Source organism: Chrysoperla carnea, chromosome 5 (assembly GCF_905475395.1).
Source record: "Chrysoperla carnea chromosome 5, inChrCarn1.1, whole genome shotgun sequence".
NCBI lineage: Eukaryota > Metazoa > Arthropoda > Insecta > Neuroptera > Chrysopidae > Chrysoperla > Chrysoperla carnea.
The window spans coordinates 36,334,145-36,350,320 of NC_058341.1; the positions used below are offsets into that span (position 1 = coordinate 36,334,145).

Genomic DNA, 16,176 nt, shown 5'->3' on the forward strand with positions numbered 1-16,176 from the left:
GTCTTCCACAAAAGCTTTACAAACATATTGATGGATTATAAATTGTTATAAATGGTCCCTCAATGATGTTAATTTCATTTCTTAAATAAGTGCATGTTTATTTACTGAAATGATGAAATAAAGTAGGTACCCATATAATAAATTACTTATAAAAACCTTTGAATAATCAAAGGCAGTAAACCACTGTAGCCAAATAGGAATAAAAAGGTCAAGATTTGGTTAGAATACACCGATCAAATAGATGTGGGTAAAAATGTAAACCGATTCGAAGCCATTTAAGGGCGAAGAAATAAAATACTGTTATTACATATAAATTTTTATTTTTTATTATATAGCTTTATTCAAATTAATCAATTTTAAATTAAAAAAATATAATATTTAAATAAGATTGGGTCTTAATAAATTAAAGAAATGTTTTAATTTTGTTGCCTAGATGTTGATTGAAATTAACTATTTAATTAATGTGCGTTTAGAGCACTGATTGATCAATATTGGCTGGCTAGTCTAGTAATCGCTCACGATTTATCAGAAGAATTCATATTTGGTGTTCTGTTATTTCTAGTTTTTGACGAAGCGCCAAATAAACAGAGCAAGGCACTTGGTGGCAGTTGACAGCATTTATGGCCAGAAAATGCCAACTATGTTGCTTGTAGTTGGTGGCGTACTTCGTACTGTGCCTCAAGCTATTCTAGATTTTCTCACAGAGAAAAGACTCAGCTTACTACGCAGTACGTATAGTAAGCAGGTTAATCATGAGCTACGATTGCAGCCGTATTTTAAGCCATCTTCTCCATTTGAAGGCCAGTGTTCTTACTTATAAGTCTGCTGGATAGAAGGAACAGTACTGGTGGTCAATACTGGCATTTAGAAGTGTCATATTTCCGAACATTATACGCAGTTATACACTGCCTTCTTGTGTAAGCTTATATTGCCCGCCAATGTTGTCACTTCTAGTGGCCTCTTTCGATCATCAATACTGTCTCTTCAGACTCAGCAGGCTTTTGATACAGTCAATTTCAAAATATCTAGCAACAAAATATATAACCATTTCATTTACGATGAGCATAAGCCAATGGAATTGCATTAGTTGCATATGTTTGTACATTCGGGGAATATACTAATGGTGCGATACTTTTAGCAGCTACTACTGGTGATGCTGAAACAGTACTTTTTGATATTTGTTGATAGCTTGTAGCACCACTATGAACAGGTACAGCGTGTGTAGCGTAAGCAGCGACAACTGGTGTTGCATGTTCGGCATAAGCTAATACAGGTTTTGATACTGTTTTTGACATATGTTGATAAGTATGCGCTGCTGATCCAGTCATATATGGAGTTGCGTAGTAAGTTGGAGCATGATAGAGTACTGGAGCTGGAGCTACCACTGCAGCTGGTGCCGCTACCACTGCAGGTGAAACAACGCTCTTTGTTGTATGTTGATAACTGGATGCAACTGGGTGACTAACAACTGCATGACTAACTGGTGCGATAACATGATGTTCAATAGCTGGTGCATATACACTTTTCGATGTATGTTGATAGCTTGCAGCCGATGAATATGAAACTGGTGCTACATGACTTACAACAGCTGGAGCCACTACATGGTGTTCTACTGGCGCTAGTAAATGATGCTCTTCTACCACTGCAGGTGAGACAACACTTTTTGTTGTATGTTGATAGCTTGATGCTGCAGGGATTGCATGAGCAAGTCCATATAATTCTCCTGCATTTGCAGCTACCAACAAGGCACTGATGATTGTAAGGAGCTAGAAAAATTTTTAAAATTATTTGTAAAATATTTTTACTGTATGTTAGTTATTTTATAATTAACACTCTAGATGGAGACGCAATAAGTCTATTATAAGGTTTTTGCGTATCTCCAGCCATTACTTCATGAACAATTTTGAAATTTTTCAGAATTGCCAAATGGACTTGTCGTTGATGAAATATAGTTTTGGGAGGTCGTCCAAGAATTGTTGACCCAACTGGGTTACTATTCTTACAAGAAGAGTTGAGCAGTGACGGAAAAGGTAGGCAATACATTTTTTCGCAAATGTTCAGCATGTTTGCTTATAAAGGTATGTTTTCGTATTGCTTATAGAGAAATTATTTCGAAATTATATCTTTAGAAGGCGTTCACTGAGCAAACTATTACCCCAGAGGTATTACAGTTTTACATTCGTCCTCTGCCTTCTAGCTGGAAATCGTATTGTCACTAAATACAGCTAGAACAGTTTCAGATTTAAGTACTACACAATCATTTCAAATATTGTAGTATTTAAAAAAAAAAACTATAATAACTAAAATCAAATGAGAACAGTTAACAGAATTAATTGTTTAAGAATTAGCTTTGAGCTGAAACTGCGAGTTAATATACAGAATTTATGAAAAAATATTTAAAAAAAAGTTTTTTATAAATGATTATTTTTCGTTGTTGAGATTCGAATTTTTTGTGTTGTTTGCTTATTTCCACGAATTAGAAGACAATGTTTTCACCGTTAAAATTGCGTATTTTTATCTGCTTGACATTAAAAACACAAAACAATTAATTTGCGTCTTTTTAGCAACAATTAAAAATGTTAAAATTTCACTATAAACACTTCACAGTAAGAAATACTTACTTTAAAAGCCATTATTGAAAATACAAAGAAAATGATATTATTGTATTAATACAGAAATGTACTAAAATGATATGATAACTTCAATAAAATTTTTGGCCCTTTTTATATACAAAAAAAAGAAACAGATTTAAATCAACCCCGTTCATTTAATTATTTTGGATCCCCAGCTTATGACTACCATTAAAAAAAGATAGATAATGGTGTGTACATATTACAAATTATTTTTCTTTTCTTTAGTAAATTAACAATTGGACTTAATACGCAACCAAAAACTGAAATAATTATTTATGAAAATATGAAGTTAGTAAAAGATAATAAATTATTGAAAATATTAAAAAAAAGATTAATTAATATTTTAATATTGATCTGATCCACCACTTTCACTTTTTTTTTTTACAAATTTTAGTGGTTGTTAAAATGGGAGATGGATTTTTTTTTGACGAATTGTTTTGCAATAAGTATTTTTTAATTTGGAGGAAGGTCTGGGTTACATATTTATTGATTTAAAAAAATACCAGTTTTTACAAAAAAAAAGTTGTTGTTTTTTTTGCTATATATTTTATGTAAACAATAGATAATTACAGGTACTGCAATATTTGTTCTAAATAATTATTTAAAAAAAATTTATGAAATTTACGTATATTGTATATAACAGGTCAATACTTCCAATATATTCTACTATACTATAAACTGGGATAGATTTCAGTCGACCGCCTTTTCGATTATGGCTCAGAGAAGACTGCTTTTAGCGAAAAATATCTCGAGTCGTTGTGTGACCAACATTTCGAAAAATTTGTTTCTAATTTTACACCATTAAGGTATGGAATTTAAACGATTTTAGCGGTGCTGCCTGTAGAATACACTCAAGCAGCGAAAATCAATGGACATAAGCTCTACATGCAATCAAAATAGTTGAAAAAATGTAAAAAGATTACTTAAGCCATTTGACCACTTGGATGCCCTATTTCCATCGATTTCTGCGCTAATTTTTCATTTTATATTGGTTTTTTTTTTTATTTGAAGTAAAATAGTCACAAATTTTAGGGTATATTTTAGTGGCTAAAATACTGTTTATTTGAATTTTTAATAATGAAATCGCAGATAATATCCTCAAAATTGACGATTGACTATAGTCATGCTATTTTTTTCCATAATACATATAATTTTTTTGTCAAAAGTTTAATAATCGAAGTCCTCTCAACGTTGATGCCTTAGGAGAGTGCCTAGTGTGCCTTATAAATCCGTCACTGGGTTTCCGTTTCTAGTATATATTCCAGAAGGCAATTAATACAAGAAGCAGTAGCGCTAAAATTATTTAGACCAACATATTTTTGTATAAATTTTGAAACGAAATTTTCGATATGACGAGGGCTTTCCAGTTTGTTTGCTAATACTGCAAGCTTTTACATTATTCTCGTAAATATAAGCTACCAGAAATAAAAAACTACTAATTTCTACTAAACTAACCCTGATGAAAATTCATTTATTTTTTAATCCTTATGGCAGTGAGAGTAAGATAATAACGGAACAATATAATTGGAATTATTTTTTAGCAAATTTTCTTTTAGAATAAGCTATCGTTAGTTTTGTATACACATGATGGGATCTTAATGTCTATCAATCTCAGGTAGTAGACATTGGAAGGAAATACCTTGTCGAAATTTATAAATAAAATTTATGATTAAAATTCAGGTATAAAAGTTCGAGTAACTCTTCTTTATCAAGCGATTACTACAACAGATAGAAGCTCTTGTAGACATTTTTAATTGAAAATCTAACTTTTGAACATCTAGTATGGTAATTGGTACGCAAACGGGAAGATTTTAAACCTACATCCGAAAAAAATTAAGCTGTTTTTACAACTATTTTTCCCCTTTTGCTCTCATTTCTAGTCGCTGAATTACCATTTTGGTTGAAATTTTTCTATATTTCGGTACAAATATTATATTTTTAAATTTAAGTGGGCATTTCTTGACATGATATAGAGCTGAAAATCTCAGGGTGAAACCTTGTACAATATTACAAAAATATGATTGAAACGTTGAAAAGTTAAATTGATTTTCTTTTCCCATCGCTTCCACCATATGTTGATATGTTTTCTTATTGGAAATAAAATTTAAGTAAAAAACCACTAAAGTTCAAATGTAAGTTATTAATTTTAATTTTAGCTGAGAACCCTAGACACTTTATCTTCGGACTTAAGACATTTGTAAATTTGACTCAATTATAAACCGAGAAATACATTATATTGGAAGTTAAATTGTAATAATTGTAACAATTAATAACCGTGTTATTATTGATAATATTGAAAAAAAATAATGTATATAATTTTATATATTTTAATGAATAATGAATATTACGATCAAATTAATTTAAGAATTATTCAATTTTTTTTTAAGGTGGGTATATTTTTTTATACTTACATGCATAGCAAATTGTTAATAAAAATTTATTATATTATATAATTTTACGTAAAATATTCTTAAGTTTCAATTTGATAAAAGTAAATCTACCTGCAAATTTTACACTTCATCAACTGAAATCTGAAAAAAATGGCATAGACTATTTTTTCTAACAAATAAAAATAGTTAGATATGCTCTTACAAATCAGATGTCATCCATCGAAATGTGAAAAAATGGCCTATAATAGTTATGCTTTAACAAAAATGTGCAGATACACAGGTTTTTAACATATGCAAAAACCTGAGCGTTAAACAGCTAATATCATAGCTTGCTGAAAATTTGTAGTTCGAAAATCGAAATTTTTAAGTCATGTCTCATTAAATCTATTCGTGCGTACTCGCCCAAATTAAAAATTTCAATTAAATTTTCTATTGAAATAAATTAGAAATACCTAAATCGGAATTAACTATATGAAAGAAGTTTTCCTAATAAGTAGAATAAAAAATTACTCAATTTTTTCGATTTTTTTTAAGGTAAAAAAATGTGTAGGTAATTAATTCCTTAAATTTTCCTTGATCCCCTGTCTAAAGTAACCAAAGTCTTCTCGACCGCATTTAGGTCCAGTAAATGATTCGCATCTAGCGACATTTTTGGCTAGAAAGTTGAATTTCTGGGCGTATGTAATATAAAGCTTCGGCCCCTATGCTATTGATTTTTATGCTTACGTTAGGTACATTAATTATTTTTCAAATCAAATTGTAATTAAATCAAGGCTATTCCTTCAAATATACATATTATTTAAAATGAGAAAGAATAATATCTTTATTAATGTTTATTTCTTAATAATTAAATTATATTGTAATTAAAAGTCAATTATTCCAAAAATAAATTATTTATTGTTTTTAAAATTAATTATTTTTAAGTATATTATTGTATTTAGAAAAATAGAAAAGTTAATACTGATTATTTTAAGAGCAATGCGTAAAATACAAATTTATTAATAATATTTTTCTTTTGTGTATGTAAAAGAATTTCCGTTTCTTTGGATTTATTTTCAGTTTAAAAACGATGAATGATGTTTTTTGCTAAATAAAATTTGTTGGAGTCGCTTTAATTTTCAAAGTACCTATTATGATGTAATGATCTTTTGAAAATCAATTACTTAAACATTCTCAGTATTAAAATAGACAATCTCTGAAGTGTTTTCTTTAACTTTGTCGGTCAATTGTTGTAAAATTCGGACTAAGCTTTTTAACTTTATTCAAACTAGGTAATGATTTTCCATGTTTCGAGTTGACTTCGTTGTAGGTATGACGATTTCTTATGGAATTGCTTTGAAGTCATAGACGAGGTGGCCGAGTGGTTAAGGCGTTGGACTGCTAATCCAATGTGCTCTGCACGCGTGGGTTCGAATCCCATCCTCGTCGTTAAATTTTTAAGTGTTTTTTATTTTTGGTAGTAAAAAGGAGACATTCAAAAAAAATATTGAAAGAGGTGCCTGGATAACTTCAAATCTGACTCATTTATCCTTTTGCTGTGTATACCACGTTGCTTATCGAATGATACATTGACATATTATTTAAAAATAGTAAAATAATCGATATTTAATAGTAAAAATTTTCATAAAATTAGGGACAAGCTTTTTATTGAACTAAAAAGTAGAAAATAATTTTATCTATGAGTCACTCATACCCGACTATTTGTAAAAGTTTGAGGCGCTTAATATCAAGAATGAATCGAAAAATAATTAGGCAGGTGGAGTAGATGAGGAGTTCCGATTCATTTTTGATATTTTAAATTGAGTTCCTCAAGCTTTTACAAATAGTCGGGTATGAGTGACTCATAGCTAAAATTATTTTCTACTTTTTAGTACCATAAAGCTTGTCCCTTTAAAAGTATTTTTTATTAAATTTTTTTTTCCATATTACATAATTATCTATATTTTCTGTTATTATTTAAAATATATTAAGAAGCTGCCACACCTCTTGTTCTAATTAAACAATTTAAAATCAGCTAACAAGTGATTTTTAATAACATTAAGAGCAGTATTTCAAATGATAGATAAGTGTTGTTTTTTTATAAATATGGTATTGACATCTGATATAGAAGTTCATTAATTCATTTATATAAATGATTTGAATTCATTTTTTAATAAGTGTTGTTGTTTAAATAAAAAAAAACTATTTAAATATGACTTTTATTAATTACTTATGATTATTTGTAATAGGTATATAAGTTATTTATTGATGTCTAATACACCGATCGTGATGTGATTGTGAGAGAAGTGTTTGGCTACTTATAGGAGTTAATTATAATAAACGTATTTTGATTTGATCTTTTTTAACAACGTTTAATCATGGGTAACCTGTTGCATTTAGAGTAGCTGGTAATTCATACAGGTACAAAAATCGTGGAACCAGAAATAAGGATCATTTTATGGTAATTAAACATTTTTGAGAATTTGACTTTGGTTACGAATATGGTGCTTTATACAGGATTTTAGGCTACAAGTCAGATATTACACGTTAAATCGTCAAATGGGATCATATTTTTACAAGTTTTGTGCCAAAATTACTGAAGAAAATATATTTCATCCAAATGGGAGTCCAAAAATTTGATTCGAATTTTTTAAATTTTCGAAAAAGATAAATTTCCTTGGAAAAATCTTGATAATTTTTGTTTTGGAATTTTATGAAATTTGACATTAAGAGTAATTTAATTTTGAACTTAAAGGCACAAAAATTGGGTTCAATTAAAAATTGAATCAGATAATTTTTGAGATAACTGTGAAAAATTTTTATAAATAGCTTATATTTGTGGGGAAATGTCCCAGTATACTCATATAAATTTAAAATCGGCTAAATATTTATTATGATCTGAAAAGAATTGCATAACATTCGGACGAGTCGATCGAGTTTTTATTATTTTTTTTATAACTACTTATTATCCACAAGTAAATTTAATAAGAGAAACAAAAATTTTATGTACATGTAGCCCCTAAAGTCTGGAAACGGTCGAATAATTCGCAAAAAAGGAGCTATCGATGATATCAGTCACTGTTGTGCCCTTACCTAAACCCAGGGCTGAAACAGAGGAAAATCTACATAAAAAAAACTTTAAAACCATGAATAAGATCTACAATTTTTATGTTTTTTGTTTCATTGAAAAACAATTTTCTAAAAGTATGTAAAAATAATCAAAACCAAATTATTTCACTATGCTTTACTTAATATCATTTGAAAATAAAATATTTGTGCAGAAATTTTAATTAATTATTGTTGAAATAATTTTGCAAACTTTTTTTTATTTATTAAATAAATAAATAAATATTTCTTTCCATTGAAATGTCATAAATAATCCAAAAATATTTTTGTTATGATAATTAATTTGCATTAAATATATAAATCATTACTTATACTTATGTAAGAAAAACAAAAATGACAGGCAGTATTTTTGGAATTCTTATATTTTTTGCGTGTAGTAAGATACTTACGAAGAATATATATATATCAGATAGATCTTTGTGTTCTCCTTTAGCGGTGGTGTAATCTTAAAAGCGAATTTTTGGGTCAAGAATTTTTGTAGAATTGTAATAATCGAGAAAATCCCTAACGTCGTAATTGAATTAAAAGTGTTATGGCCTAAATATCTATAATAGTTCTATAGAAATCAAATTAAAAAATCTAATGAAGTTACTTTTACTAATTTTTTTGGGCAAAACTACCTTGAAAAATGAGTGAGACAAAACCAATATCCTAAAATTAGGTATTTAAGGAATTAAAAAATCAAAAAGGTAGACCAATCAGTCGGGTTTAAATGTTAGTCAAACTGTTGTAAATTCCCGAAGTAAAGTTGACTCACTTACTGACATACAAACAAGGCACTTCTAGACACGCTACAAAGATTGAATTTTATGCATTCGATGCGAAATTGCTTGAAACATCCGACAAAACCGAAAAAAGTCATTTTTTTCATTGAAACCTCTCGGAAAATTGAAAAAATACCCCCAAAAATTACTTTTTTCGGTTTTATAGATGCTAGAAAGATGGGCTTTTCGCCAGTCAACCCCTAATAATTAACATAATAAAATAACAGAATACTTTGAAAAATTGCATAAACCACATCGCAACCCAAGGAAAAATCGAAAAAACACTCCCCAAATTACGCTTTTCTGTTCTAAACATGCTAGACAAATGGAATTTTCACCAATCGACTCGGAATAAAGTTAAATTAACAAAATAGTTCTAAAAATTGTATAACTCACATAGCAACCTCCCAGAAAGTCGAAAAAAACTCCCAAAATTAGGTTTTTCTATTCTACAAATGAAAATTACACCCCTCTCCCCAATTCACCAGTACTCATATTGTTTTGTACTTGCCAGAAACCAAACTTAACTCTAGAAATTGTTTATTTCGACATTTTTTCAGCATTAGTGCTCATAATTATAAGTAACCAATTCGTAACCGCTGTAAAATGTAAGAAGTTGTCAGCACTCAAATTAAAGTAGAGGCTTAGCGATCAGTGTCTAATAAAAATGGAGACTCAGTATATACCTATAAAATTGAAACACCACTTACAACATTTGAAATTCGAAAAGACAATTTAAAAAATATCAGTTATCAATCGCGTCTGAGGTTTTTGTAAAGTAACGAAATTTAATAGTTTCTAACCTTGTAAAATGTAATATGTATGTTTATCTTTCGTGCAATATCTGAGTCTCCAGAAGTTACATGCAACACCTTAAAAAACACCTTCTTTTGAAATTAAAAAATATATGTTTATATATATTTATCATATCAGTAATTGGTGCGATAATAGTTTATACATTATGTTAATAATACTCTTCATTAATGTACCCATACAATACCGGTATACAAGATACCCACAGTGTGTGTAGTGCAGACATAATTATGTTATGCAAAAAAGATACCATCATCTTTTACATATATCAACACAAAAGTCTTTTAAATGTACAGTTGAAGTTATCTGGAATGTCGATAAACACTATTATTATCTATAAAAAACAAAAAATGTAAATACATGCTTGATTCTAGTTGTAACTATATTAAACCAGCGAAAGAAAACTTATGAGTTCCCTCAAATTGAGGAAAGTTTTCCGTAAATCGAATTCTCCCCATACGTATTCGTATAGCTCTATATACGAATGTGTTGTTTTTCATAAAATAAATAATGCAATAGCTAATTTTTTGGTCGCAGCGTTTTTTATCTACCTAAAGTCGTTTCCAAAACACCCGAAAAAATATTTTTCCCCTAAAGTATCGCAGGTATTACTCATATTATTATGGGTATTACTCAACTTGAATAAATATGAAATCGTAATAGCTGACATTTTTATTGTAGTTAAAAAAACAAAAAATTAAAAAACAAAATTTGTCCGCCTGCCTATGTTTTTCAAAATTATATACTATTTAAACTAAACGATATTTTGCGATTCACTTAGTCTATAAACGTAAAGGAACTGACTTCATAAAATCTTGCCTCGAAATATTAAATTAAAATTGAGTAGCTATTTAGAATCACAGAAAATATAAAAAACTAAGAAAATTGAAAACAATCCTAGAATTGTTATTTTCTAGAAATATTTGGAATTGTTCTAATGTTTTTAAATCTGAATCAATCTTTAAATTGTGATTCAATTCTCGGTTAGTAATAAGTGAAGAGAATGACCAACCATAAAATATAAATATGGATAGAGTAAATAAATGGTGGAAACGCAATAAAATTATCCGATATATCCTTTCTTACCAGGCATTATGCATTTATTTGCGCTCCCACCATATTTATTAAATTAAGAGTGAGAGAGATATAAATTCAAAGTTAAATGTTTTACAACTTTATCAAACTTAATAGCTCTTACAGCACTAGATATTGAAATTGTTTTCATGAACCTCAAACTATAAGTGTCAATTATTCAATTCTTATAACTAATTAACATGGAACGGGTCGATAAAGTATAAGAAAAGACATAGTTTCGTGTATACCTTTAAAACATTTTTTTTAAAGTTAAACCAACAAAAAAACTTACAAATATGCAATTGTATGTGTATTGAGTATATGTATATATACTAAGTCTAAGTATTATGTACCTAAGTAACATTAATTGCACAAATAATGCAACATTGTTGTCACAAATAATGCAGGTATATTATGAGCATGTTTTTAAGAACTTTATTGCGTTAACGTATTATTTCACGTATAATGTGGATTGTTTTCAAAACCGTTATAGTGAACTTTCACTGTATTCATAACTATTCATAACCAATCATAAATTGTATATAAATACAGCCCTATAATTATTTCAATTAAGTATTATGTTAAAAATATTACTTATTATCTATAATATCAACTTACAGTTGTTATAAATAACAATAATTATAATAAGATCAAAATACATAAATAAAATATTAAATTATGCCAAAAAACAATCATAAATTACAAAATATTACATTTTTTTAAATGACTTTTACATGTTTTTTTTTTATTTTTTTAATATTAAAATTATTATTTTAAGGTTATTCGGTTAGTAGGTATTTAACAAATGGATTTGGTTATTTATTTAAGATCTTTATCTGGTCGCCAAATTTACTTAAAAAGTTGTTCTTTGAAAATTCTGTAATTTCTAAAAGCAATAATTGATCTTTTTGTAGAAGCCTAAATTAGCAAGTAAAGGCCCTAACAAAATTTTTTTTTTTCGGGTTAATTAATTTAAAAAAATTTGTTTTCCCATTGTTCGTCATTTAATAGAAATTATTAAAATATCTATTTATTTTTATTAATTATTAAAATAAATTAAAAATATATAAAAATTTCAGATTTTATAACAGATCAAAAACATTTGAGTATTACTGGTATTAAGGGTATTTATAAAAGAGGGAATTTAAGAGTTACTTCCTATCCGTTTGAAAAAATCGACAAAAATACTAAAAAAATTTTCTTTCGGAATATTGATAAAATTTGGTATATGTGGTAATTAAAAATTTTATCAAAAACAAGTGCTTTTTGGAGAATTTTCTTAAATAAATCCAATAATGAAGCCATTGCCTAAATGAAGGCATATAAGTTAGTTTCTAAAGTAGCAAAATTACATAAACCAGTTCATATGAACATTTTTGGGATTTCCCAATTGTTTTTATTCATTTTGTTTTATACTATACGTATACTTTAATAAAAAGATAATCATGAACTCATTATGTAAATACTATAAGTATAAAGCCAGCGTACATTTTTGAATTATTTGCAACAACTCAAAGATTTGTATGGTAATAGTCCTTGGGTATGTCCAACAACACCGAGAAAGGGTAATATTGAGAGAACTACTCTTTTTTTGATAGAAGTATGGCCCATTTTTAATTGTCACGCTATTTTAAAATTGACGAAAATTTCCTGTTTTAATTTGGTAGGAATATACTCGAGTGTCCAACAGTATAGATTTGTTGAATGTCGTACTAAAGTCTTCAATGTCAACGCGGCAAGTATAGGAAGACTAAACATAAACTGCATGGCTTATTTTCTCCCCCCTTTATAGCTTTTACTAACCCCCCCCCCCCCCGGATGGAATGTAGTTTACATATATATATATATATATATATATATATATATATATATATATATATATATAAGGTTAAATAACTGCACACCGCGACGTGTGGTCTTATCCAAACGTGCTAAATTCTTAGAAGCCGTACAATATATGACTACATGTCACACGAATCTCTGCACCACAAAATGTGCACAAGTTTTACTATTCTAAGTGATATATCTGCAACATATCATACAGTAATATCACTTGTGACGCAGAGTGTACATGTGACATTGTAAGAATAAAGCGTTCTTAAAATAAAGTTTATAGAAATATTTGAATACGCAACACTATTAAATTATCAATTTGTCCAGTATTTACATTTCATAAATATAACCATCTCTGACCTTAGGCAAAATATTAAAAATCGGCCCTGTTGTTCAATTTGTAGTAGGCTGAGTTTAAAGTTTCAGATTTCGGTTAAATATTTTTAAAAATGTGACCCATTACCCTATATGGCTGTGCAAAATTTCAAATCGATATGCCTATAAATAATGAAAATATGAAGGTGTCTTCATCTTAAATTCGACACACTGTAATATTTATTATGTACGATAAAAGTAGTTTAAGTATATACTAAAGCTTAGAAAAGTTTAAGTATATACTTAAACTGCAAATTATTTTTATTATGTGCGACAAAAAATATACCAAGAAAATTACAGAATTTGGCTTCATTGCCACCCCACATCTCACGTAGCTCAGCGAAGCTTTTGAGCTAATCCACACTCCTCTTGACCGGATCAAGAGGTTTATGTACGCACCCATACGGTCCGACAAGCTTCGTTTTTTCCTTATTTTAGTACGAAGTTAGTCACTTTTTGATACTGTAGACTATGGTCCGACATTTTATAAGAAGAAATAGTAAAATATATTCCTATTTAAATAAGAAGAAAAAAACACATTAATTTTAAGAAAGTGGGGCAATTAAAAATTTTCCGAGACCATAGTTTATGAAGCTCTCTGAACTTCGCCTTTGTTCTTTGTTGACTGCCTAAGGACTACGCACACTGAAATTTTTCACTTGTTGAAAATAAGTTCAAAAATTGTTCATTAGCTTTATATCTACTAATTAATATACTTGAAAATGACTTAACAAAAAAAATTAAAAATGAAAAAGTTGATATTTTTATTATGCCGGCGTTTTTATTATGATTTAAAGTTAGGCGTGGTGCGCCAATTCGTCACTCATTACGATGGAGATAGGTTGCTGGTTGATTTAATCAATGTTAATTCTTTTTACTATGTCATTGAATATTATTATTTTTAATCGTACTTAAACACATGGTCCAAGAGCTATAGCTGGTTGGTATTTTATATTTGCCGTAAATGAACGCAGGACTCATTTTTCTAGTAGCATCCGAATTTTGTCATTTTTGTTCTATTTACATCCAAGACTAGTTAAGCATATGTATCCATAACTAGTTTTGAATATAAATAGTACAAAAATGCAAAATTCATGTACTAAAATAAAATAAAATATAAAAAAGTAGGATAACATATGGTGGTTACCATGGATATGGTACACACACACACACACAAAGCATATCTCATTTTGTTACGGGACGGTTTTTGCCAGTTTGCCCACAATGGCAAGCCGCGTTTAGAGGCCTAATTTCCGAGATAATAATTGAATCAATTAAACGCGACTGGGTGGGGTAAAATAAAAATTTTGAAAAATGAGATAGATAATTTGAATATGTATCTTGGAAACGAAAGGTTTGCGGATATTTGTTGACTCAATAATGTGATCTTATATTCGTAGTCCAGTTTTAGGTCAGTTACTGACTTTACAACGTGACTGACTGGAGAGGTACCACCGATTGGTAAGATAAAGGAGTCTCCATTTTATATAAGCCACGTATAATCTTGTATTCGACTAAAATATAAGGTTTGTTGAAATACTTTAGGTCTGTTAGCCACTGGCTCTTAAACCAACAGAATTACAGATTATGAAGAAATAACAATATAGAATAAAAAAATATGTCAATTATATTTAATCACTTCTTGGAAATATTTTATGTTAATTGTTTTATTTTTAATATTTAATATTTATGGGGTCATCAAAATTTATGTGAAATTAAATCAGATGATTATCTTTAGATTAAACGAGATTAGGGGTTGGACACCTATATGATAGTTGGAATTGATAAAAATGTTGCTGAAATTAATAAAAAATAGATATTGATTTTATCTTATAGTTTTAATTACTTACACGATATTAAAATTCTTGTGGATATAATGACCAAAAATCTATGAAATTATGTTGAAAGGAGAGATTCAAGAGATTTTCTGAGTACCTAAACCTTACTTAAAAACACTAAAGTTTTATTTTTCTTAATTTATGGCTCTTTTTCTGTAACAATTACGGAAAAAAGTAAATATTTTTGCTTAAACTTACTCAAAATATAAATACGTAGGAAATGCAAAGATAAAAGAGAGTTGGCGTTTTTTTTTGGGAAGTTTTTTGGAATGAGATATAATTGAGATATCATTATTAAAATTATAAATCAAAAATTTATTAGACATTATATAATATTATTATGATATTTAATTATAGGTATTAAAAATTAACTTTTTAAGAAAACATCATCAAAACATCAAGTGAAATTCAATCATAATTAGGACTTGAAATTTAGTACAAATTGTTTTTTGAAATAATAATTTAATGTAAAAGTAAATAATAATTTAAATTGATAATTCTAGACATTTTAATGTTGAATTCAATAATTCAGTAGAAGTTTTTTTTTCTCAATATCTAGAAGTTAATGGATGCGAAAATTTATACAAAAAAAGATGAAAATCAATTGGTTTGTTTATTTTTTTTTGAATTAATAGAAATAAATCAGCGTCACCTTTCTAAAAAAACGAAAATTATGATTAATAATTTATTTTTCAATATTAACTTTTTGTTGTTGTTGTATATACAATAGTAACTGTCAATTACCATAGTAACCAATAAGTTTAATTGCCTTTTTTTTATACACATACAATCATTATACGCCGGGTTTTAACCGGAGTTGATTAGACAGTAATAAAAGAGCGCAGTACCTATGTTATTCATAGTTTTAGACTGCCAACATGTTTGAATATCCTATTCCGACAGGAACAAGTAAATACATGCCAACATTTCGTAGGACAATCTTGTTTTTTAAAAAAATATTTTTACTTTTTTGAAAAAAAAATCATTCTCTAAATTTTAGAAAGATGATACTACTGGTGAGAAATACTTGAAATTTCTGCCGAATCTAATATTTTTTCGAACATATTTTGGATACAAAAACTATACATATATTTTTGCGTAGCATCCAATAATTGATTCAGTGATGATCTAAAATGTATTTGGAGTTTATCAAAATAGATTCAATAAGAAAATGGATAGTTAAAGAGTATGTTTCTATTAAAAATTTCCGATAATCTCCTGTACAAAGAAGTATAAAATTTTAGTTGCTGCTCAACTGTCTCCCATATTTTTTTGGTTTTTGCCAGATACATCCATTCGTCATATACATTCTGCGCCGCATTCAGGCATGTTTACCATGAATATATCTTCC

General features: G+C 28.2%; 1 protein-coding gene and 1 non-coding gene across 2 annotated transcripts; one reads left to right on the forward strand and one right to left on the reverse strand.

The window, feature by feature from the left end:
* Positions 1–421: 421 nt before the first annotated feature.
* Positions 422–2,667, reverse strand: LOC123300545 (cuticle protein 16.5-like). The gene is made up of 2 exons (XM_044883132.1): positions 2,622–2,667; positions 422–1,766 (listed from the first exon to the last, which is right to left on the reverse strand). The coding sequence occupies exons 1-2, from the start codon at positions 2,631–2,633 to the stop codon at positions 1,050–1,052; spliced, it is 729 nt and encodes a 242-aa protein (XP_044739067.1). The 5' UTR covers positions 2,634–2,667; the 3' UTR covers positions 422–1,049.
* Positions 2,668–6,369: 3,702 nt separating this feature from the next.
* On the forward strand, positions 6,370–6,451 carry Trnas-gcu. Its single transcript has one exon. It is a non-coding gene; the product is annotated as a tRNA-Ser (tRNA).
* Positions 6,452–16,176: the final 9,725 nt, after the last annotated feature.